The 26,255-nt window shown below is 33.0% G+C and overlaps 2 protein-coding genes across 6 annotated transcripts in view; one reads left to right on the top strand and one right to left on the bottom strand.

Moving 5' to 3' along the window:
• Positions 1 to 26,255, bottom strand: part of LOC148615764 (CD109 antigen-like) — a 227,013-nt gene that overhangs the window by 132,128 nt on the left and 68,630 nt on the right. The gene's annotated exons all lie outside the window — the stretch shown is intronic.
• LOC148615765 (sex peptide receptor-like) lies at positions 10,265 to 11,902 on the top strand. Its single transcript, XM_088582340.1, has one exon. It carries the CDS (start codon positions 10,523 to 10,525, stop codon positions 11,654 to 11,656), a length of 1,134 nt encoding a protein of 377 aa, XP_088438466.1. The 5' UTR covers positions 10,265 to 10,522; the 3' UTR covers positions 11,657 to 11,902.

Raw genomic sequence — 26,255 nt, 5'->3', positions numbered from 1 at the left:
TATTGAAAATGTTAAAATCACTGATTAAGGCAATATTATGAAAAAAAATAAAATACATTGGCCCTGCACATCCATGTTATTAGAGTAACAAACAAACTGCCAACTATAACAAAAACCCAAACATCGGAGGAGATGGTCAAGAAATCTAGCAGCCCTCATTACCTTATTGTTTAGGAAACTGCAATATCTTTATCTATATGACAACACACTTGCCAAATTTATCACAGTATCATTTATGAAAAATAGTGGTCATTTACTAATGATGAAATCGTTTAAAGAAAATCATTTTGAATATTTTCTTTTTAGAATTGCAAATATATATACTGTTAATGCCACATATTCACTGTTTTTTTTTGTTTGTTTGTGTGTGTGTGTGTGTTAACGTCAGACACATTTTAGAATTGATTGTACTTAAATTATAATGTCTCTATTAAAAAATAGTTTTGAAAAAAATTACTCAAACACGAGAGTTCATCCAAGTGGTCTCAGACGCGTTCACCCCGGTAGTTCAAGACACGTTCGAATGCAATTTCAAATTTTCGATACAGTTTTTTTCGAACGCCAATAAGTCAGCTGTATTTGGCCAATCAGGGAACATAATTGCGATCAGATTATTTGTGTTTCCATAGAAGAGCGCCCTTACGGTCAAAGGGTAAAAAGCGAAACTATACCTACTGTGTCGGAAAAGCAATAAATCTTGATGAAATGTGACAAAAGACAATATGGTGTCTCTAATCTATTCTTATTAGTTTTATGGCATAGAATCTAATACAATTTCTACCAGAGTGCTTTCATTATGTTTGGACAAGCATGCGTGACCTTATCATGCAATGGAAAGCTTAACAAATTACCCTTGTAAGGTAACCTTTTCAATAACTGATGAACATTTTAAGAATGTGGTGAAACCATACGAAACAATCAGGTTAATTGGGTTAACAGCGACAATAGATTTTATAACTGCAACATATCTTAGCGCAAAGTATAAAAAATAATCAGCCCAAGTCAATATGCTCTAATGATGTCGGGAACACAATGACTTGGCGAATCACAAGTATCTTCACCAAACCAGAATATACGTCATGACTCTCTAGGCAATTATATCACAAAACTAAAGGGTATTAATTTGGTATCACCGTGCACAATTTGCTTACATGAAGTAATGGATGCATTAAATTACAAGGATCAATTATCGAGAATATGTGTTCTTAATACAGAAACGAATTTCAATTTATGTCTCCTTCATTACTACTTTATCTAATACTACAAAACATTTCATGTCTCTGCCTTTTTTTTTGAGTTTCTTTAATTATATAACATCATTATGACATTGTGCAACATATTGCCAATTAATGCATTTAGTCAAATACACATCATTTATTTTGACGAAAAAGGGAGAATGGAGGAGGCTTAATTGTTATCATGCTGGTATAAGAAAAATGAAAAAAACAATACTACACACTTTCAAAAGTCATGATCCAAGAATAATAATGTATTCAAATACAAATTATGATGTAATTAAATGAAAATATTCAAATTGGTGCATTAGCTATAAATGGCAGTTAAATATTATGATCTATACACCGTCTTACTACACTTTTTCATTAAGTATTTAATACGTACGATTATTTTCGAATTTGATTTAATAAATATCTTTGTATATTTTTTTAATCACAAAAAATTAAATTCATTAAATATTTTGTTACTTTAATTTGTCTAACTGGCATTTTAGGACGCACTTTCAGGTTTTTTAAATATTACTTTATATGGATTCTATAATCCAAATATTTCCTAAACATCTCAATCTTATTTAAATATATTTCCGTGAACCGTATATTATCGAATTAGCTAATACTTTGAAAAATTTATATCAAGCAAAGTCTGATATCGGGAACAAAAGTGTATACTTTGTAATACTTGTACCAAGCAAGGTCTACATATGTAAAACTTGTATCGAGCAAGGTCTTACATAGGTTTAACCTGTAACTAGCGAGGTCTGACATATAAGACAATTTCCTGAATCTGTTTTACTTTAATCAAGATGATCTTTTTGTAGAATAATATTTGTAACAAAATTCAGAATTACAAATCATAACACGTGAAACGTAAAATAATTGATAGCATTAGTTGTTACATACTGTGCTTCTATTCCGTACATGGCATTTTAACACTTTTCTGACAAAGGAATGACCCTTTTGAAACATCCTAGATTGTCGTTTTATGTAACAATATCTATATTCATGAACATTTGAGGTACGAAGAATACCTCAACATTGCAAACCAGACTAAGAGATTCAGTCTGCAGTGAAAAGAAATCAAACTCTTTAGACCGTGTATACTTAAATCTGTCATTGCTAACGAAGTAAAATGTGCGTGACTGCAATAAAATACTAAATAGACACATAAAATAATCTTTTGACATTACTGCTATTTTTCCCAAAGGTCTAAAACGGATGCATTATTATCCGTCACTTTTTCACCTTCCTAATAATGGACATTAATTCACTTCTTTTTTTTTCACCTTAAGAGAGCCATAAAAAGGTCTTACATAACACGCATTTATCTCTCGAACGTCATTCGACATTTTGAAATAGGCTTAAAAGTCCCACTTTCAACTGTTCATTACTATCTTTTAAAATATTTTCTCAGAGAAAGGATCAATGTTTACTACCTTAGTCTAGATGGGTTACTTCACAACTACTTGTCATATTTACATTTTCTATCATTAAATCAAGATTTTCTTTACAACCCTCAAAATGTCTAACCATTCTGGTCACCGGACGAATTCACATCGGGTTGGTGTGGATTGGAGCATGTCAAACATAATTTTTTTTCCAAAGTACTGCTATTCAAACAAAACATGTCGCAAAAAAACGGAGAGAAAAAGCTTTCTATGTAAAATGGTAATTTACCATTAATGAGCAATTTCCCTCGAGACAGGAAGTTAATCTTTTATCTGAAGACCTTTTCTTTCCGTCGGTGAATAGTGGACATTAATTCAGAAATACGTTTCCTTTTTTACTTGTAAGTCGTAATTAGAAGTATGTCGTGTAAGTAATAGATTTTTGGGGATCTTTATAACTTTAAATGTAAGAAATTATTCAAGCATATGGACACTGAACAACACCGATTCCGTGATTCTGTTTAGAGAAGACACCGTTCAAAAAACATTTATTTCTTAACGGTCCTTAAGTGTCAACAGATGATCTATAAACAGAACGTGTTAATAGTAATTTTATATCATCTTCTTAAATTAAACGAAAAAAAGAATTCACACTCAAAGACCAACTAGTTTTTTTTTCAATTTAAAACATAACAACTATAATAAAAGAGATCATACGACTTAGTACAACGGCGTGCTACCAGGAACATGGTGTCTGTTCAGATTAAGGTCTTAACTTGTTTCGTCTACTTTTGACATAAATTGATGGAACGCCTAAACAACATCTTAACAAGCTATTGTATATTGTATCAACTCCATGCCATGTCTGGTCGTGCTGAAAAGTAATTGAATTGGATATGTAATTCGAAAACTCTCTGAATACATATTGACAGGAAGGAATTGGAAGCGCTACAAAATGTCATCGCAGTCATTACCCTTCTTCTTGTTTGACAGTTTCATTGTAGCCAAAGCTGTTAAATCCCCATTCTAGTCAAATACATTCTCATCTTATTAACTTTTAAGTAAAACAGATTCCCATAAAAGCAAACCAACAGTCCAGTTCAGAAAAACATAACATTAATTTCAGAACAAATCAAATGAAATCGGCCGACTCTAGCCTTACATTTCATTCAATAAAAATAATTATTCCATAGGTTTACATGAACTCCAACTAAAGACTGATTTTCTGTTGTCAGTATTTCTAATGGTTTTCGCCGATCACTGTGGAGATTATGGCACAACTTGTATGAACGTCTGTGTTACATGGAAATTGATGTAAGAGTCGGAAACAGAAGGTATATGAACAAAGTTAGCGAAATTATAAAATCGTGGCAAAAGTCTTGAGGAATAATCAAAAAGGAACGTCCGTATAACAAATGGCAATATCAAGGAAAAAACAAATGGTTGGAAGCCACAGCAGTGGTCTTTGGTCACGAAACGATATAACACACCATCAAATGCTAAAGTACTACGTAATAACATGCAAGTCAGAAATGTCGAGTTTTACAAGACCCATCATCTTTTGCTGCTGACTACAACTAACAAGACCTCATGCGCATTTTCAAAAGTAGTACTAAAATACTAATTTTGGTTTCTGACGTTAAGACAAAATTTGAATACTGACTAACATAAAATGTGCATAATTCTTAATTATCAAGCATCACAATTATCGCCTGATTGTATATTATGAAGTCAACCCAATGGCATAACAAACATGTCACTAGAATTACAAAGAATTACTATCATTTTTCATTCAACAATAATTTCCAAAACTGCGACTTTTTTAACAGTAAATCCTTTCTGGAAAGAAAATGCTACAAATGAGTGACAGAATTATTATTCTAAAAGAATAGACAATAACAAGAGGATCCCAGGAGCCTGAATCGCTCACCTGGTTAAATTTTTGCCTTTTAAGGGCAATAACTCTAACTCCATTGGATTCATTGGACACATTTGTAAGCCTTATAACAAAGATCATTTCAGCAATTAAAACCTATTGACTAAACCTAACAGAGTTGGAGATGTATGCACAAATCTGCTGACTGACCCCATTGTTCTATTTTAAGAAACGACAGCCATGTTATTCAGCGATAAAAAATCTGTCATTTCGGTCATTTTGTTAAGGATACCCTATAAAACAAAAATGTCAACTTTCATTGAATTCTGTAGAGCAGTTTCTGAGGAGATAATTTTTAAAATAATAACATTAAAAACAGCAAAAAACGTCCAAAAAGGAAAATAACTCCAACATGGGTCGACAAATTTTCACCAATGCTGAATAATTTTACCCCATGTCAGATTTTGGTTAAACCTAACCGTTTTGGAGATATATGCAAAAATCTGTTGTCTGACCCCAATGTTCAATTTTTAGTAACAGCTGACATGCTTAATACCATATCAAAAATCCAAACGGTCATTTTATTAAGGATGTCCTTCAAAACAAAAATACCAACTTTCATTTAATTCTGTAAAGTACTTTCTGAGGAGAAGATTTTTTAAAAATAATAACATTAAAAACAGCAAAAAAAACGTCCAAAAAGAGCAATAACTCCAATATGGGTCGACAAATTTTCACCAAAATTTGACCATAGATAGATCTCCTCGAGCTAATTAATTTTACCCGATGGCTAAACCTAAAGGTTTTGGAGATAAATGCGAAAAAAACTACTGTCTGACCCCTATGTTCTATTTTTTAGTAACGGCGGCCATATCTTTTATTGAATCAAAAATCCTCACATCAGTTCTATGTAAGGTACCCCAAGAAACATTCATACTAAGTTTGCTTCCAATTGGGCAGGTGGTGTCGGAGGAGAAGATTTTTGAAATATTATTCAAAATAGCAAAAAAAACGTCGAAAAAGGGCAATACCTCCAACATGACTTAACATATCAAAATGAAAATTTGACCACAGATAGATCTCATCATGCTGAAAACTTTTACCCCATGTCAGAATCTGGCTAAACCTAACAGTTTAGGAGATATATGCGAAAAACTACTGTCTGACCCCCATGTTCTATTTTTAGTAACGGCACCATGTTTTTCGACAGATCAAAACAGATAAAAACTCCCCAAACCAGTTCTATGCAGGATATCCTAAGGAACATTCATACCAAATTTGGTTCCAATTGGTGAAGTACTGTCAGAGAATAAAATTTTTGAAAGAAATAAAAAATAGCAAAAAGTGTTGAAAAACTCCAACATGGCTTAATAGATTACAATGAAAATTTGCCCACATATAGATTTCATCATGCTGAACACTTTTACCTTGGCAGCCATGTTTTTTTGACGGATCGACAATCTAAACACAACTTTTGTGCAAGATATCCGAAGGAACATCTGTGCAAAGTTTCATATAATTCCTCTCAGTAGTTTCAGAGGAGAAGATTTTTGAAAAATGATCACAGACGACGACGACGGACGCCAAGTGACACCAAGAAGGCCGAAGGCCATGTGAGCTAAAATGAACTACATCCAAATATAATTAAATAGTATCCAACTATCTTATTGCAATGTTCTTGAATATTATATATAAAAAGAAGTAGTACTATCTGAAGTGCGAACTGACAAATACAGAGGGCCAAATTTGTGGAGTTTTTTTTTAACTCAACTTAAACTATAGGAAGTACTGACATAGTACTGACTTCAATTTGGGGAGATGAAAAAGAATTTCAGACGATATACTACAACCCGGATTACAATTCCAGAAACAACATGAAAAGGGTTCAACAAAACGCACGTAGATAAGTATTTTTAGGCGGATAAGCTACAGTGGCTTTAGGGATTTTTGTTATTTTTGTGCCACAACATGCATGCCATACGGCTTTAAGACTGGTGTGGTCATAAAAAGTAGGACTTAATGCTTCGAAATAAAAAAGGAAATCATTTGAACCATGATGAAGTAATGATTTTTTGCCATTCTGTTCATACTTAAATAGTTACTCACAGGTTCCTTTTTTTATTTTGTAATAGACATCCCAATTTTGCAAAACGAATTTTCTCTAGATATAAAAAAAATTTGAATATAATATCTTTAAGAAGTTTACAGGAAAATACTCAATTTATCAAACAACTTATTTGAAGAATAACCACCAACACTATCTCAGTGACATGTAAATCGATAATTATGAACTTCAAACGTCTTTCGCACCTATAGTCGCAGCACACGGAGCTGTAATGGACAAATTCCTAATTTGCTAATATATTTCCTGCATAAACACCTACACAACCGTATTCACATTCAATCAAGAACTATACATCATTGACACAGACAAACTTAAAGGAAATATCACTTCTGTCTAATTTAATATTTCTTGACCATGTAATTCAATCAGTTACTACAACGTAAGAAATCTGTGTAAAAATTAAGAAAAATCACAACAGCTATTAGAAATAAACACTTTGGAGTGTCCTTATCTATGGAGTTAAACTACACTTCCCACTAATGGCTTTAATATCATTTGAGGTAGAATACTAAAATTAGTTTTATTATTTATAAGGCGCTATAAAATTTGGTTAGAACAAACTTCATCGGTTATTTGTTCGAGTTTAAATCCTGCCTTTGACAAGTTCTTTCTCCATCAACCGGTCTGTTCGACATCATACTGTTTCTATAGAACAGAGAAATTTAATTACAACCCACGTTTGACTTGAGGGAGTCCTTAAATTCATTCTGTTGTTTCCTTACCGTTTTAGGACTATAAACGGATTAGAATAGGGCATGACGCCAAATACCACTTTTCATCAGTTAAGAATTTAACTTCTTTGAACGTCAAATGACATCTGTTGGTTTATTTCTGGTCTGGATAACCAAAAATTCGAATCACAGTCATGTACCCTTGTTGAGTACACTAGTATGGTTGTAAAAGAAATTTTAAAAATCACAAATAAAGTTGAACACGTTGTGAAACAGTAAAACCCCGCAAAAAGTTCATCAGTCCGGTACTATTGTCATTATCTGTAAAATTAACACACAATGTCCGCCTTGTACATTATGTACATAATGCATCATTTAGGACCTCTCGTTTGCGTTTTATTTTTATACATACTTTTTGTCTTATTTGGTGTTTGTTGGAAGAGTAATCAAGGGAACCAAGGTCATAGCGGTAATCAAAAGAATGTAATCCAGGGACAAAGATCAGACATGGAAAACAGACATACACAACAAAGAACATAAAGTAACTAAAATCATACATACAAAGTAACAAAAACTAGGAGCATGGACCAGGTGCACCGGTAGGGTAAGCGTCCTCTGCTTTTCTAGAAGCACCTGCCGAGTTGCTCATAAAAAGTCAAGTCTGGGGTAGACAAAAGATGAAAGGAAAACTATTACCTGTTGAAAAAATCAGTTTTCATGGTGCAGATGGAAATTTATAATATCTTCCTGATTCATACGGTATGGTTCTTTATCAAACAAATTTGGTTATTCTCTCGTTTTATCACCTTTTTGTACATACGTAGAAGCTTTCTGAGACAACCCTGATAATGTAGTTCTCATAATCTAATTAAAAATAAATAATATCAAAATATTGTAATTTGTCACTAATAAAACGTGAATGTGGTTACAATTCGGTCATGTGAGGTCTTGAGCCAAATAAATGGCTAAATACATTCACATAGTGCTTAAATACTTAACAAGCAAACTGTCAATCGCTGATTCAAGTTATCATTCGAAATTCATTGAATTTCTGCTTCTCTTTAGATATAAATGGAAACAGTATTCAAAATGAAAACGAAAATGTGTTCAATACAATGCCGCAAAGGGAGTCATTATTGAGAAGGGATAAATAGAAATGAAGGCATCACATAAAACATTACTGCCATAATAAATTTCCACAGTCAAAGATGATGAAATGGTAATCTCATATACCGTAGGTGTAATTACCGATTTTAGAATGTAATCAATTTCTTCTTGAAAAGCTTTAGAAAAATCAAAACCACAATAAATGCAAATGATGTACTCTTGTATGCTGTTGTTGATGGTTTAGGTATGCAATGACGGAAGAATACAAAGTGATAATCGCCAATTCCAAGAGGAAGGGAAAATCAAGTCAATAGGCATGTTCATGTCAGAGGTAATTATCAATTACCTAACATGATGTCCTGACATTTCCTCAATTCTTGCTACCGACTATTGTTCTATCGTGAAGAGCGAGAACAATGCAAATTTGAATTCGTGAAAATGTTTCCATTATTGCAATAGGAAACTCATCGTCATCCGAGGGTTTGTTGCATGAGAAAAGGTTACTTTGAATAATAAAAACTTTTTCCCCTCCCATCTCCAGAACAGTACGTAGAAACGGTTATATCAAAAACATTGAATTTATTTACCGACAATAAAACGCAGATATACAGAAAATGCCCATAAAACAACCTTGGCTGAACATTTACGATTTAAAATATAACCAAGAATACGCTAAGCATTCAAAACGACGTAGAACTCACCAAAAAATAGCAAACTTCATCGGCACTGATATATATTTAACATAACTGCCTTGAATTATCAATCACTTGACTATATCTATGGCAACACCGCCTGCATTAAGTCTTATCTTCCCTGTATCAATTTGATCCGATGGAGCAGCGAATATATATATATATATATATATATATATATATATATATACAACGTCTCAGAATGTGACGACTCTATTCGCTACACTGCTCCATCGGATCAAATTGATACAGGGAAGATAAGACTTAGTGCAGGCGGTGTTGCCATAGATGTCACAGCGGTACGAGTTCGAGTCCCGCGAAGGGAACGACCAAAATTTGCTTCGCAAATTTGACAGTTCTAACATCGTTGGGAATTTTTCAGACCCTTCTATAAGTTTACGTTATCTTCCCTGTATCAATTTGATCCGATGGAGCAGTGTAGCGAATGCAGTCGTCACATTCTGAGACGTTGTATAATATTGATTTGTTGTGACATGCATCATTAATTTGATCCTCTATCCTACATAATAACACCTAGATGAACTGTCCCGTACTACCATACATCGTGTACTAAGTTACAGCCCTAGATTAATCCTACGAGGAGGAATGACCCGGCCAGCGAAAGCTATATTTTTATATAGCCTAGCTGGCCGAGTGGTCTAGGGCACTGGACTTAGTGCAGGCGGTGTTGCCATAGATATCACAGCGATACGAGTTCGAGTCCCGCGGAGGGAACGACCAAAAATTTGCTTCGCAAATTTGACAGTTCTAACATCGTTGGGAATTTTTCAGACCCTTATATATAGATATATATATATATATATATATATATATATAAGTTTGGAGCAAAACATAGCCTCAACAAAACTAATCATACAATATAAATACAGTTAACCTTCGAATTATTTTCTTTCTCTTTCCAGTGTGGAGATTTGTTCAAACGATACCTCTTACCATATACTTGGCTGAAGTGAGTTATAACAAGACTGAAGAAGACTGTGTTCCAACGAGTACACACTTTGATATAAAGGGTATTGCTCGTTCACATATTTGATAGTATTTGAATCTTTTCTTGTCGTGTTTAGTGGTAGAAATCCATTGATATCGACCAGTAACTTTCCAGTTCAGGGGATCAGACAATCATTTCGTAATTAGTGTACAACTGGTATTTTCTACAGATTACGATAGAGAAGTGTAAAGACAAGGTTATTTAATTTTAGAATGCTGAAGCAGTAAACTTTGGAGAAACTAATGACATTACTGTCTGAACCCACAAATCACTTTTTTATATCAGACGCCAAGAGAGAATAGCAGAACAAACATTCAACTCGAATAATAGACAAGATCATCAGAAATTGATATCATAGGTCAAGCGAGTTTTATTAATAATATAATTCCACAGATATAGCATAATAATTGATTTCTACAAACATGGAGTATTTTCTGAACTGCACTGTCCTGTTACCAAACATTACCAATGGTTCCCTATACTATTACAATATGACATACGAGTTCAAAAAACTGGCTGAAATACAACAACTACTGTATGGAATTATTGTTCCATTGGTTTGTGTGTTTGGATTCGTTGGAAATATATTGAACGTCATTGTTTTTACACAGAAAAAGGGAAGTAAGGTACTTGATGAGGTTGAATACTGTACTACAATCTGCCTAGTTGCATTGGCTGTATCTGACATGATGTTTTGTCTGACTACCTTCCCAAATGCTTTTATCTTACGAAACAGACAAACGGAAGTGTTTCATAAGTCTGAGTTCATGCTCTACTATCTAGTTTACAGTACAGCCATTATCAGTACGTTTATAATGAGCAGTACCCTGATGACAGTATTAACCGCTGTTATGAGGTATCTAGCTATTTGTCACCCTTTTCGATCGCGTCAGTTTATAACCATCAGAAGCACCACAGCTGCCATTGTCATAGCATACGCTCTGTCGTTTATTTTCAATATACCATACATGTGGCGATACGAAATAAATCAATATTGTTTAGAAATAGATGACTTCAAAACTATTGACGACGCCGAACTCCATACCAATACAACTTTTGTATATGCCTATAAAGTACTCTGGGCTATATTCGGGAATTTTATCCCGCTTATTATTCTGCTTTACTGCAACATTCGACTTATACGAGCCCTTCATATCAGTAAACAGCTGCGACTACTTCACAGCAGGGATGACACAAGTTGTTTGTCTGCTCATCGAAGGATCAATATAACTCTCATCACGATTATAATCCTGTTTTTCATCTTGGTTGCACCATCGGAAATAATGAAGTTTATATTTTACATCATGAAAGAAAACAGTATGGATAAATTTACATATAATGTTGTATCAGACATTACTAACACTCTACAGACAATCAACTTCTCTGTAAACTTCATTCTTTACTATGTAATAATAGCGCCATTCCGAAAAACCCTGAACGAATTTGTTTGTGCGTTCACCCGACCTAAACGCAATACTATACCACGAGACAGGTCATCGAACAGTGGGAAACAAACCGTCGTTTTGTTATCAATAAAGGACCCGAACAGATTATGATGAGTACTGATGAGTGATCAGATATTTATCAATCGAATGAAGAGTGCATACTGGTGAATAAGTATATTTAGGTGACTTGTATTTATGATTAAACTGATACATAAAATTGAGACAAAGTTGTAAAGTTAATTAAATCTCAACATTTGAGAAGATTGATGATAACTTGATGTTAAGATATGTTTGACCTGACAATTAAGTGACTAGACTTGGATTACTTTGTAATAAAAGATCAATTTATTTAGTCTCATAAAAGAGTCTTCCAATTTCAAATACAACTTAGCAAATTGAACAAAATATGAAATCAAAAGAAACCAACAAAAATCGAAAAATAAGACTTAAACGAAACAAAAACCAATAAGCAGGAATGCTCAGCATTTTCTCTCCTAGATTAAACCATATAGTTTCAATGTAACGTTGTACAAAGCGACTTACTGGACATTAGTATGTCCGTTCTATAATATATTCTTATTCTAATATATTGCTGCTGATAACTGATTTTGCTATAAAATGGCATCTGTCCCACAAAACGACAGAAAACAAAACAATCAACCAACCAGTCAGCAAGTTATATTGAGAACATAAAAAGTTTTAACTAAATTATATCAAAAAAAAAGAAATTATTGATAATCATCATTTTGTATTACGTAGAGGCTATAATTCAGAGACAAAATTACCGGTCTAAATAAATATTACAAAGTTCCGTATCCTGAACACGTTTTTGAAGGAATAACCTCCCACCGACTAAAGACAAAATCTATAAGTTCCTTATCGTTAGCGAATGTAAACATCTATTAAAATTCACCATCAGTGATACTTTTGTTAGATACAATCTGGATATTTCCCTCAAGGTATTCAAGGTATTTCTTTAAGAATCTCAACAAGGTTTTATGTATTGTAGAAAACGATCCAGGTATTCTTGCGGCTACTGTTTTCGGCATTTCTTGAGAACTTAGTTATTCAACTCTTGTGAACGAAGAAACCTTGACATTTTCACCGTTTAGGAGTTTTGTTTCATTGAACACATTGCACTGAATCGGCTTCCTAAAGTTATCTAACCACTTCACGAGTAAACTTACACTATAGTTATAAAATAAGACATATTATAGTAATAAACTAAGACATTCATGCACGTTTTCTTCCATTGTTTGCAACACCAAGTTTCGTATCATTTGAAAGGCATCTTCATTGTGAAAAATGAACCTCAACATCATTATAAAAAGTGTTTTATTTATTTTTTTAACTGAACGACTTGTAAAGAAATGAATAATTTGGACTAAACATCGAGACATAACAAAATCCAGAAGAAAAAAACCTGCTCAATACTATTTAGATCAGACGTTTGTTTTTAATATTCCCAATGTTTAAAACTGTTCGGATGGTTGCCTCCCCCTTTCCTTGTCCTTTCTGTTTGCAATATTAAGCAACTAGTAAAATACTTTATAGTTTCTTGTGTAAAGATCAATATGAGATAGTTTTTTCCAAATATACCGTTACGGTTGTTGTCCGACTAACAACATACAATGTACAATAGTGGAAACAAACAAGAGGCTTCCAGGAGCCTGAATCGCTCACCTTATTAAATTTTGTCTTTAAATGGCAACAAATTTAACAAGAAGTTGTCTAACAATTCTGACTCAAGAAAACTTATCATAAGGACCATTACATAGCTTAACAAATTAAAATGAAAATTTGACCACAATTAGATCTCATCATGCTGAACACTTTTACCCTATGTCAGAATTCGCCTAAACCTAACGATTTCGGAGATGTATTTGAAAAATTGCAGTCTGATCCCGTCTTCTACTTTTAGTAACGGCGGCTATGTTTATTGAGGAATCAAAAATCTAAACATTACTTTTGTGTAAGATATCTTAAGGAACACCTGTGCAAAGTTTCATTCCTCTCAGTAGTTTTAGAGAAGATTTTTTGAAAAATTGTTAACGGACGACGACGACGGACGCAAAGTGATGGCAATAGCTCACATGGACTTCGGTCAGGTGAGCTAAAATTAATTTCCAATATTACTTTACGAAATAAAACGAGAACGGATACGATGAATATGTCAGAGAGACAACAACCCTATCTGGGTGAAAAAAATATCAGCTCAAGGCCATCCAAGCGTCTTCAATAAACGATCAGGAACATGAAGTACAATTCCTATAAAACTGCATTACTAAGGAGGAATACGTTTCTAGAAACAAACTCTCTAAAATATAATTGTTCAATTCTAACAGAGAAATCATAGGTAAAAACATTTTTATTCATGAGTAGTTGCCGTAACTATGCAGACTTCTTGTACCGCGCTAGACTTATTACAATTTGGCTTCTGGAACAAGGTAATGTTGCTACAAGGTTAAAGTCATCACTACAGAATCGTTACAGTAAATCCATCTGCACCTTGAGAAAGGTTCAACATTTCTTACTTCTCCTTTCCTCTTTCGTCCACCCTGGGTTTTACTTTCATGAGCAACACGGCAGGAGTTTCTAGAAAAGTACTGGATACTTATCCCATCGGTGCACCTGGTCCATGCATCCATTTTTTAGTATAGTCCGAATTGTTCATTCACTTTTGTTACTTTGTACATTTTTGGTTATTTTATATCCTTCGTTGTGTACCTTTTTCCATGTGCGATCTTTATCCCGGGATTACATTCTTTTGATTTCCGCTAGAATCTTGGTTTTTTTTTATAACCTTTTTTCTAGTTATTATTATTATCATTATGAATCAGTATATATCAAATCACTCCCCAGAAGAGTTTCAAAACTTAAGATTACCAAAATATACAGTTTCAAAGGTGTGTGGTCAGCAGTGATGCCAAAATAACCATCATAAAACCGATCTTCGTGTTCCCAAGCCAATGACCGGGCTTCCGATTTTAAATCGGCCAGTTAATTTGTTTTCCTAAATAGGCAGAATCTTTCTTTAAGCGATGATATTCTTGAACACCACATAAGGAATTTACTAATTTCCTGTGGGGTTTCAGGTTGGATTTGTTGCGAAAAGGTATATTAATGTCGATTTTTTTTTTAAATTGCGCGTCTAACTGGGTTGCGGTCAAGACAACACTTCCCAGTTGATAGTATTATATGGGTCATTATTTCCTACACTTTTTTAACTTCTTGTAATTATTTAACAAAAATCATATTTTTTTTCATATAAAGGCTTCAAAAATTGTCGATTCTACTTCTCTTAATTAGCAGTCTTTATTAAATTCAGACAGAAGGTGATTCATGCATGTCAAAAACCCACATAACTCAGTTTCATTTCAGGAACAGTTACTGATCACATAACCAGTCTTAGTTTTCTATTTGGTTGTTGCTCTTTTAATACAAAACTTATATTGATTGTACATGAAATTGACATTTTCCAAGAGTTACCATTCTTGATTTGGTTCGATTTGGTTGTTTTAAGTGCGAGATAAATGTATGATTTTCTAAAAAGTGCAGATCTGAATATAGATATGATTATCGTTATGTGAATGTAAAAAATATGTAGAAATATAGTAAATATTGAAAATAGAAATTCCGAATGTTTAATGCCAGGAAAACCTGACCTTACCTGACAACCGTTTGAAAGAGTAATTAAGGAAACAAAGGTTCTACGGTAATCAAAAGAATGTAATCCAGGGACAGACCAGACATGGAAAACAGACAAAAACAACAAAGAACAAAGAGTAACTAAAATCATACATACAAAGTAACTAAAGCAAATGAGCAACTCGGACTCCACTAAAAATTGGGAGCATGGACCAGGTGCGCAGGTAGGGGTAAGCGTCCTCTGCTTTTCTAGAAACAACCGCCGAGTTGCTCATAAAAAGTCAAGTACGGGGTAGACAAACGAGGAAAGGAAAACTATGACACATTGAACAAATCAGTTTTCATGGCGCATATGGATACACCGTAACGATCCACGAGTTCATGATGACGGCCATAAAATTTTTGTAGTGATGATTTCAATCTTGTAGCAACATAACGTATGATTGAAAACAACGCATACCCCAAAAACCTCAATATTAAGGAGCGTCTAGAAAAAAAAGTATGGTATGAAAACGTGAGGTTTTCATTCAAAAGGTCTACAAAGTTTCTTCTAAAATAACCAAAAAGGAACTTAACTATTATACCAAAATTAAAACATACATATGTCTACCATATATCTTTATGAACCAATAGCACATGATCTCGAATTTATTTTTTTCAAAGCAAAACGTACTTGGTGTCAAATTGTCATCATGTGTAATCGTCTCTATTTTTCTTGTATTTGTATAGATCATATTTTAATAAATCATTTTGATTTAAGATATCACAACTATGTCCATTGATTCATACTTGGGAAAATTAATGATTAAAATGAGAAAACGAGAAATGCGTCAGATCTTATATAAATACAATAATTACATTATGATACAAAGAAAAAATATTTTCATCATCGCAAAGACGATTTAACTTCAATAATACAAAGCATCAACAAAGACAACATGCTTATTTATCTTGTATTATAACCATTTTAGTATAAAATATGAGGCTCCCAGGGGCCCGAATCGCTTACCTGCATAACGTTTATTGCCTAACAAAGAGTCGTAATTGATATGCGCACACTAGTGTAGACCTTATCACAACGATTATTTCACCAATTGAAAGTTTCCTTCTATCTATCTTAGTTTTCAAGATAATGGCGGAAAACTGTAAAAACACACGCAATTTTTCACATTTCAAGGGCAATAAATCTAACATGGAGTTATCTGACAACTCTGACCAAGACTTTTGTACGTCTTAAAATGAGGATCATTTCGAAAATTGACAGAGTTCGGCAAAACCCAACGGTTTTAAGATATATGCCAAAACCTTCTGTCTGCCCCGTTTTATTTTTAGTAACAGCAACCATGTTTTTCCATGGATCAAAAATCCCCATATTATTTATTCGCAAAATACCTTAAGGAACATTCATACCAAGTTTGGTTCCAATTGGTAAAGAAGTTTCAGAGGAAAAGATTTTTGAAAGAAATAACATTATAATAGAAAAAAAAACTACGAAAAAGGGCATTAACTCCTACATGGCCTAACAAATTCAAACGAAAATTTTGCTTGAGATATATCTCGTCATGTGGAATACTTTTACCTTATGTCAGAATTTGGCCAAACCTTACAGTTTTGGAGATATATACAAAAAATCTACTCTGACCCCTATGTTCTATGTTTAGTAAAGGCGGCTATGTTTTGGACGGATCAGAGGTTTAGAGGCTTTTAGACCTGATTTTACCGTTGATGACGAAGAAAAAGGATATCGAATAATCAATTTAGCCAAGAAAGACGACGTTTAGAAACGTTCAGAAGGATATTCTGAAAGAAACATCATTAAAATCGAAAGAAATGCAAGATAAATCACTAGGCAATGAAAATTGAAACAGAAAAAAAACCATCGCGTTCAAACCAAAAACAAAGCATACAGAACAACTTTTATACAGCTCCTAATTGGGACTGTGATAAAGAGTTTGACAATATTTCGACCAGATTTCAAAGAACTTCTTGTTTATTTTATCCGCAAACGAACCTATTACTCTTCCATATTACAAAAAGGTAGTAAAAGGCATTATTGTTTACCAGGTAAGGATTTGTAGTATCTACGGCTGAAAATGATTTTTTATGACTGAAAAATATGTCGATTCAAACCATGAATTATTGCAACTTACAATCAAGATACATTAACATGAGAAAAGGGTATAACGTTTATAAAGCAGGTTTCATATATAACAGGTTTTTGACTACTTACGAATGACTCATTTTCTATAAATTTAAGTATTTGAAGAGATTCTACCGCTAATGTTAACATATGGTATAAATGTCGATAGAAGATGTTTGCGGTGATCTTCTAGACAATTTACTCAAGGTTTTAGCCAAATAGATCGTTATTTACAGTGTTCTGAATCTATATGCTACAATTTATTCTACTTATGTTGATTGGGGTTTACATTGGAAGTTTATTCCTTCACACGAAATATGCTTCTTCTCCAAGATGTCCAATGCATGGAATATAAAGAAATTAACATAATGGAAATAAAGATGTAGAGTTGAAAAAAGATATCAACGGAACAAAAATTAAATCATATTTTAAAATGTCGATTTATATTGCAGCTATCGAAATCTAACGGGATATCTGAGAACAATAATTGACTTGCTAAATGATTAAAACAGCTTAAGACACAGTTAACTAGACCATTAACTAAGAAACAAATAGCTAAATCGTTCAGACACATTCAATTTTATGCTATGTCTTCAATAAATTGCAGACTAAAAGTGTAAAAGCATACAAAATCGTCTTTTAATAGTACTATCAAATAGTCGCCTCGACGGGACAAAATAGAAATAAATGGTTGTTGATTAACACTACATTTTTAAGAAAAATATTCATGTAATAAAGGTATTTCAGAAGATTTAAGATTATCCTGTTCTGATTATGGTTTCATTAGTTTTACAATGAACATGTCTTATTTGATATGGTAATTTGAGCGAGTTACACACGTACCAAGATTTTCCTTTTACCGATAAAACGTTTCTTAGTATTTGACCAAATGAAAATATGTATTCGAAGTTAATATCATCCAACTACAAATAGGCCCATGTCTAAAGAAAATAATTCTTGTCAAATTAATAAGGATATGTATGTTGTAGGATTTGATGTTATAAATCCAAACCATTTTGTCATACAGTAGACTGTTAACCGTCATTATGTCTACGTTACAGACATATATCTCCTCTGGTTAGTGACAGCTTACATAATAACTGTACAGAATAGACTAAAATAAGGAAACCATCGGATCTGATATAACTGTGATATGTAAAGACACCACCGAATGGCTGAATCAGGTTATGTATATCCTTTGTTAACAAAATATGCACCAATAAGGATTCATCGATCTTTCTTTTAATTGTCAGATAAATGATGATTGATCTGTACGGATTACACAGAAAATGATTCTATAAAACAGACAATAAGTGAAATTCTATTTCCATTATGTATATAAGGACATTTACCAAGATCGAAAATATTTGACACAGGATACGAATCTGACCAGAATCAAAGTGGCCCTTTTTCGGTTCCTCATTCATAAATGGATAGAGTAACAAAAAGCAATCTTATGACACCAATATTAAGGAAATGAATTTACTAACACATGTAGTGAAGTAATTGTCTAGACATAATGAAAATGCATTTTTCTGGCGACGACGACAGCATCATATCATTATACCATCGCGACTGGAAGCGGTTGTATATAAAAAAAAACATATTTCAATTATTATAACAGATTAGTTAAGTCAAAGCGGCGTCTCGTGTATTTATTGTAATATCAGCATTAAATCGTAAGTGTCAAATCAGGACAATTCAGAGAAAACAGAATTTAAAGACATGAATAAAATGCAAAAACGGAAACAGAGGAGATATGGATTACTTCACTAGTTTTAATTATAGTTTTCGTTAGAACCTTGAATGTGTTTACTAATATAAATTGCTTGGGTAAACTATTTAGTATGTGCTCTTGAATTGGAATGAAGGCAATCCAAAATAAGAAATCATTTGAATAAAAAAGGAAATAATACAATTGTGTGGTGAATCTTTCACCTTTTGCAATATAAGAACTTCATATAAAGCACACATCCAACAATGGTTGTTTTATAGATTGGCCCGAGGTGTAATTTTTTTCTGATGCTGATTTTGACATCATTAAGTAAGACCAAACTGCCCATTGTTTGTGCGTATAAATAGCGCGTGGCACTTTGAAACCAACTTTCTATAACTTCGTCCATGGACTTGAATAATTCGATACAATGTTGCCATAAATTTCGCACAATCATTTTGGACTTCAACATAGCATCACGCGTTTTTAGTTCTCTCTAGATTGACATGTTTTTTTAACACAGAGAGATAAATCACAGCTGCAAAAGAAAAGATAACCATGGACTGCACCAGCCAGTCTAGATTGTTTCTTCACACGGTATGGTATAGTTGTCGAGAACAAAGAAGTGTGTGTATATTTGTTTCTCGTCGTAAATATAGCTTGAAACATCGATTTTTTTATACATGTAATATGTTTCTCCGGTCAGTAGTCTCATTCAGTTTTGACTAGTACCAATGTTGCAAAGGTTACAAAAGAAACATGGAAGTTGTAGGCGTTGTCGTGCTAAGTTTCCTCCACAGGATGTTAATATGCGACAGCACACAAAATCACTAACAATGTACAATGTACAATAGTGGAAACATACAAGAAGCTTCCAGGAGCCTGAATCGCTCACCTAGTTAAATTTTGTCTTTCAGTGGCAATAAATTCAACAATTTTGACTCAAGAAGCCTTTGGTAGGACTTACCACAAGGATCATTACATGGCTTAACAGATAAAAATGAAAAATTAACCACAGATATATCTCATCATGCTGAACAGTTTAACTCTATGTCAGAATTTGACAACTTTGATCCCTGAAGACTTTTGAAGGCCTTCCAAAGAGTTTGGCTTAAACTAACGGTTTTGGACATACATGTGAAAAAATACTGTCTGACCCCTATATTCAATTTCTAGTAACTGAGGTTATGTTTTTGGACGAATCAAAAGTCTAAACAACTGTTGTGCAAGACACCCTGAGAAACAATCATCCCAAGTTTTGTTTTATTTGGTCAAGTAGTGTCAGAGGCGAAGATTTTTGAAAAAATAACATTAAAAAATAGCAAAAAATACGTCGAAAAAAGGACAATAACTCCTAAATGGCTAAACAGATTTAAATGAACATTTGACCACTGATGGATCTCAACATGCTAAACACTTTGGCTAAACCTAACGGTTTTGACATATATGCAAAAAACTACTGTCTGACCTCTATGTTCTATTTTTGGTAACCGCGGCCAAGTTTTTGACGGATCAAAAATCTAAACATATCTTTTGTGCAAGATACCCTCAGGAATATCTGTGCAAAGTTTCATATAATCCCGATCAGTAGTTTCTGAGAAATTTTTTGAAAAATTGTTAACGGAAGACGACAAGGGACGCCAAGTGACTGCAATAGCTCACATGGTCTTCGGCCAGGTGAGCTAAATAAAGGCTACACACCACTAATTCAGATTCCCATTACTCTCTATGTTAATTTGCTCATTTTCAGGGGATCCTCAGTAGTTTACCTTAAGTTTAACCTAACCAAAACTATATATCACCTGAAACATACACATGTACTGCTATGTCACTCAAATTTTCACAAGGAGTTTACTACCTTGCAGTGCAGCACTGACACTCGGAACTCATCTTCCATAAAAATAGCCTGGGGAATCCTTAAAATTCTTTATTTAGACCATCTTCATTTATAGTTCCACCAAATCAGTTTATTTAAATTTGAGGCAGCATACTTTGGGCTCAAAATTATCAAAATAAAATTCCCTTTCTGAAAAAAGTTCATTCATTTAAAAATATCTTTTTTATAATGGCATGCTAAAGGGACTATTTTGTACCTTGGCGTGGGGCTTTTTTGCGTACGTTCACAATTGATGATGCAATTGGTGGTCTGTAACTTATAAAGGACAACCGAAATGGATAATTTTCTTCCTTGACTTTGTACAAAAACTTTGCAATAAAGTAAAAATTTTCCAATAGTACTAGTTGTTCATGTTCTTTTTTAAAGTGATCTTGTACATATACTACGTCATTATACTAATATACTGTAAAATGTGCAGTCTTCTTTCTCATGAGTCCCAAAAACTTGCGGGATTATTATTTCGTATCGTCAAAATTAAGATACTGATCTGATGAGAATACCGAAAGATTGTCATCATTATATTTATAAAGCACTTTTCATACCACCCTCGGTGTTAGTACAAGACTCACATATCACACCCGATACTCGTTGAGTGGGGGATATATTTCATACGGTATAACTATGCGCATGCTTATTCAATAACCAGAACTATGAGACGATTGACAGCCACTGACTTCTATCAAAGAGTAATCAAGGGAACAAAGATTCCAGCGAAAATCAAAAGAATGTAACCCACGGACAAAGTGGTTTGTTTTTTTTAAAAATGTCAACGACCCCATTGGGATGAAAATTAAAGCTCAATGCCAGCCATGGGTCTTCGATGAACGACGAGACATCTCTCAAACAACAGGGCAGGTTGCATCTGACGTATTTTCATGCATTTATTTTATAAATGTTATTAAAACTGTCCTCAGTTCTTCATTAAAAAAAAACATGACCAAACAATGTACTAATCTAAGTTATACTTAGATTCAAATTGAATAACAACTACAAAAATGATCAAAATAGTCCATTTCCCATTTCTATAGTATAGAAACCGATGATTCTAAGTACAAAAAGCCTGAAGTATGAATGGCAATAAAATATGCAGATATAAATAAAACAGAGCACTTTAAATCAAATATGTAGCACTGAATTCAACAAATGTTGAACTTGAAGCTTAATTTCTTTTACTTAAGGGCATAGCAATAAGAAAATCAGGACCGAAATAACAGTCCTATGTACTTATACAAGTAAACGCAAATAAATACGACTCCGTGTAATATGACTCTGTACTCTCACCCTCTCCTGAAGAAATAACATAGTCTGAAGGTTATTACAATTACACTGCATAACTTCCTGCCGTTGGCATTTTACAAATAAAAATAGTTTATGTAGGTACAAAACTGCAATTCTATATCACATGTTCTCTCTGTATTATCCTAGTAAGGGATCACAGGAAAATAAGCAAAGGAAAAAGTAACATGTATTGATTCAAAAAAATATCTGATCAAGATAAAACAAGGAAAATCGTTACTTCGTGCAGAGAATCACGACAAATGCTTTTAACTGATTTTTTCTATGTGCGTCTCAGATGTTTTCAACAAGCGGAAAATAACTATATCATATAAAGCAACTTTACTGCTTGGAAAACCCTCTTGCAATCCTGTTATCCATTAACATGACACCAAATAATGGATCGTCATATTCTTAACCAACTCTGCCACAATTACCATGAACATTTCATCTCAATTGTCTCACCTTCTTCTACAGTAATGGTACTATTGGGGATATTTAACAAACAACAAAGGAATGTCTCCTTCTTTGCAATTAACTTCTGTAAAAAGGTATTCTATACTGCCAAATATAAAAACAATGTTTTTTAGAATATGTTATGTTTCTTGTTTGGTTGTTTTTTTTTTTGTTTTTGTTTTGGTTTGATGTTTTGGTTTTTTTTTCTTTTTTTCTTTTTTATTTTTTAGTCAGATTGGAATTGTGATTTCTCTATTGTGATTTTGTAAAATAATGCCAAATGAACTTTGTTCCCCCAATTATCATACAATTCTTTCAGATTTCATATACCCCCTTGAAAATCATTCAATATCCATATTTTCATTAGTGTTCAAATAATTGTCAAACAAATTACTTAAGCAAGAAAAGCCAGAGTTGACCGACAGTAATTTTACATACAAATATTAAAGAAAAAACTAATCGTTCGTCATAAAATGTAACAATTCTATCACACGTAAATAAAAGTCAGCTTAAACAAAAATGTTATTGTCTGTTCACTCTATTAAAACTTGCCTTTTAATGCACATTATATAAGATAAGCCTTCGTGATAAAATTTTCTAAACAAAATCCACTCCAGAGATAATGACTTTAGAACCCATTAAATATAAAATAAGAAGGTGTAGTCATCTGATTTGTTCTTTTTCTTTGTAATTTCTCTATGTTTTCCTGGTTTTTTATTGTGTGTATGTGTCAACGAATAGATGATACGTATAAATATTGTATTACAACCACTTACAAAAACAATTACACGATCAGATGTCAATCTATTAACATCTATGTATTCAGGAAGAGTAATCAAGGAAACCAAGAATACAGTGGTAATCCAGGGACAAAGACCAGACATAGAAAACAGACACACACAACATAACGTAACTAAAATCAAAAGTAAATGAGCAAGGAAACATTTAGTCATGATAAATAAAATAATTTGGGGAGCGCAGCTAGATAGATAGGCAATATGGTCACACAATTCAAGCTTGATAAAACTATGAATTCGCGTTTAAATATTTAACAAAATATATACAAATCAAAAAGAGGCTTATATTTTTACAAGAAAACAAATTAATTCAACTAAGTTTCATGAAATTTGATTGTGAATTTTAAAGCTAATTTTAAATTACCAGAAATCCCCACTTTATATGAATGAAGTCCAAAAACTCGAAAGCGAATAATTAGAAATTCCTAACAATTGAAAGGAAACTAACACCAATAGTAATTAACTATTTTCCGCTTTTGAGTTTAAGTCCAAAAACTGTTAAATTCTTATGAACAAAGTACCAAACCTCTAAATTGTATCATTGGAAATTTATAAAAATCAAATAGGAGCTCACATCAATAGAAAAAAACCCTTTCATCTTACTCTCACAAATATTTGTGGCATCATTTTTGAGTTATTGTGTGAAGTGTGAATGATTGATGGATGGACGGTATACCATATACACATCCCATTTATACGAATGGACGTATAAAAAAATTAACAAATTTGTTTAAGCAGCACACGTATAAAAAACACCTCCCCACTTAATAACAAATATTTTTTTAGTGAACTTCCAAAATGGGTTTATTAGATAAACAAGCACTTTGACTTCCCCTTTAATGAAGCACAATACTCTAAGTGTGAACATTATATCTAAAATGGGCCAATTAGATAAACAAACATTTAAATTACATCTTCAATAGCAGATTGTACTCTTAATATGAACATCTAAAATGGGCCCACAACATAAACAAACACTCTGGCTTCCCTTTCAATAACAGATTATACTCTTACTGTGAACATTTAAAATGAATCGGAAAGATAAACAAACATTCATACACTTCCACCCCTTTCAATAACACTACAGTCTAAAACACCTAAAATGAGTCCACTAGATAAACATTCTGATTACATTTTAATAACAAGACAATTCTTTAAATGAGAACACCCAAAATGGATCAAATACATTTTAATAACAAGACAATTCTTTAAATGAGAACACCTAAAATAACCATATATTCTTAGTCCACTTTAACAGCACAGTACATTCTAAAAAGCAAACTTACAAAATGGGTTCACCAGATAAACATTCTGACTACCCCTTCAAAAACACACTTTATTCCAAATGTGAACATCGAAAAAGGGTCCACTAGATAAACACACATTCTGACTCTTCAATAATACCACACTCTAAATGTGAACATCTCAAATTGGTTCATTAGATAAACAATGCCATTGTGTCATAATAGGTAAATAAGCGGTCACATCATTACAAAAAACAACTTACAAAAAACAAACATTACTCACTATTTTAGAGGAAACTAGGAATTTTTCAACCATGGACTGATATCGAAAATGGGTTCACTAGATAAGCAAACAATCTCACACCCCTTTAATAGCATATATACTATAAATATGAACATCCAAAATGGGTCTACAAGATAAACAAACATTCTGACTACCCCATCAATAACACACTAGACTCTAAATGTGAACGTCCAAAATGAGTCCACTAGATAAACATGCTGACTATCCTTTAAAGGAGGCACGACACAAAAAATCATTTTGTAAATGTTTGGTTAAATTGATTTATTACACCTTATATATATCATAAAAACGCCCCTTGTGGTCACTTACGTCTTTTAATTGAAGATAAATTGATTCGAAATCGACGATGAACCAAGCCATACGAATTTTAATTAGCAATGTAGTCACGTGATCGTGCTACGTCATTGATTCTCAATTCATAAATCGAGTGGTTGAAATGCGTGGGGCTTCTGCACTTTTTACATGATTTCTACAACTGAGAGTGAAAATATAGAAAGTTTTGATTTATCAGCGAATATATACTTACAGTTGTATCAATGTAAACAACTTCAAGAAGAAAATGATAAACTATGAAAGAAATATTTAACTATTGTGAAGACTAGAATCAACAGAGAGACGACACCACTTCTTTTCGAAGATTATATAAAAATATTTCATAATGTTCTGTCATGTTCGATTGGACTTTTTACATAAAATAAATTAAGTTCACATCCTAACATTTAAACTGCTCTGATCTTGATCTTCAATGAAAATATTGATTTCACCCCTTTTTACGGAACGTTACTACTGACAAGTACCAATACTCCACAAGTACAGCTATAGGATAATAGGAACATGTTATTTTTATATTGGTTTTTGATAATTTTATTTGAGAACCCAAAAAGGTTTCTTGCTGAAGCTTCCTTGTGTTCTTAATCTCTTTTGCTATAAAATTAAATACTTTAACTGACCTGTAAAAAAAGTATTGTTCGTACCAGAAATGGTCCCTTAAACTCACATAGGATCGCCTATTATAAATTGTGTATTGTGTAAAATTGCTTTATTTCAAAATGCGTAAGACAAAAGAAAGGCAATTATATTTCAATTTTCGAAGTCATACACCTGCGTCGACACCTGTGTCATGAGGCGCCGAACCATGTAAAGGTAAAAAGGTGCCGCCAACTCTTTCCTTTGGCTATAATTAAATCTCCAGGGCCTGTTAATTGATATTTAACCCAGTGGCCAAGAGAGAACAA

Source organism: Perna viridis, chromosome 5, assembly GCF_037379345.1.
Source record: "Perna viridis isolate PV_CMFRI_1.1 ecotype Kerala chromosome 5, ASM3737934v1, whole genome shotgun sequence".
NCBI lineage: Eukaryota > Metazoa > Mollusca > Bivalvia > Mytilida > Mytilidae > Perna > Perna viridis.
Note: the sequence above shows the minus strand (reverse complement) of the source record. Positions and strands in the feature narration are given on the sequence as shown.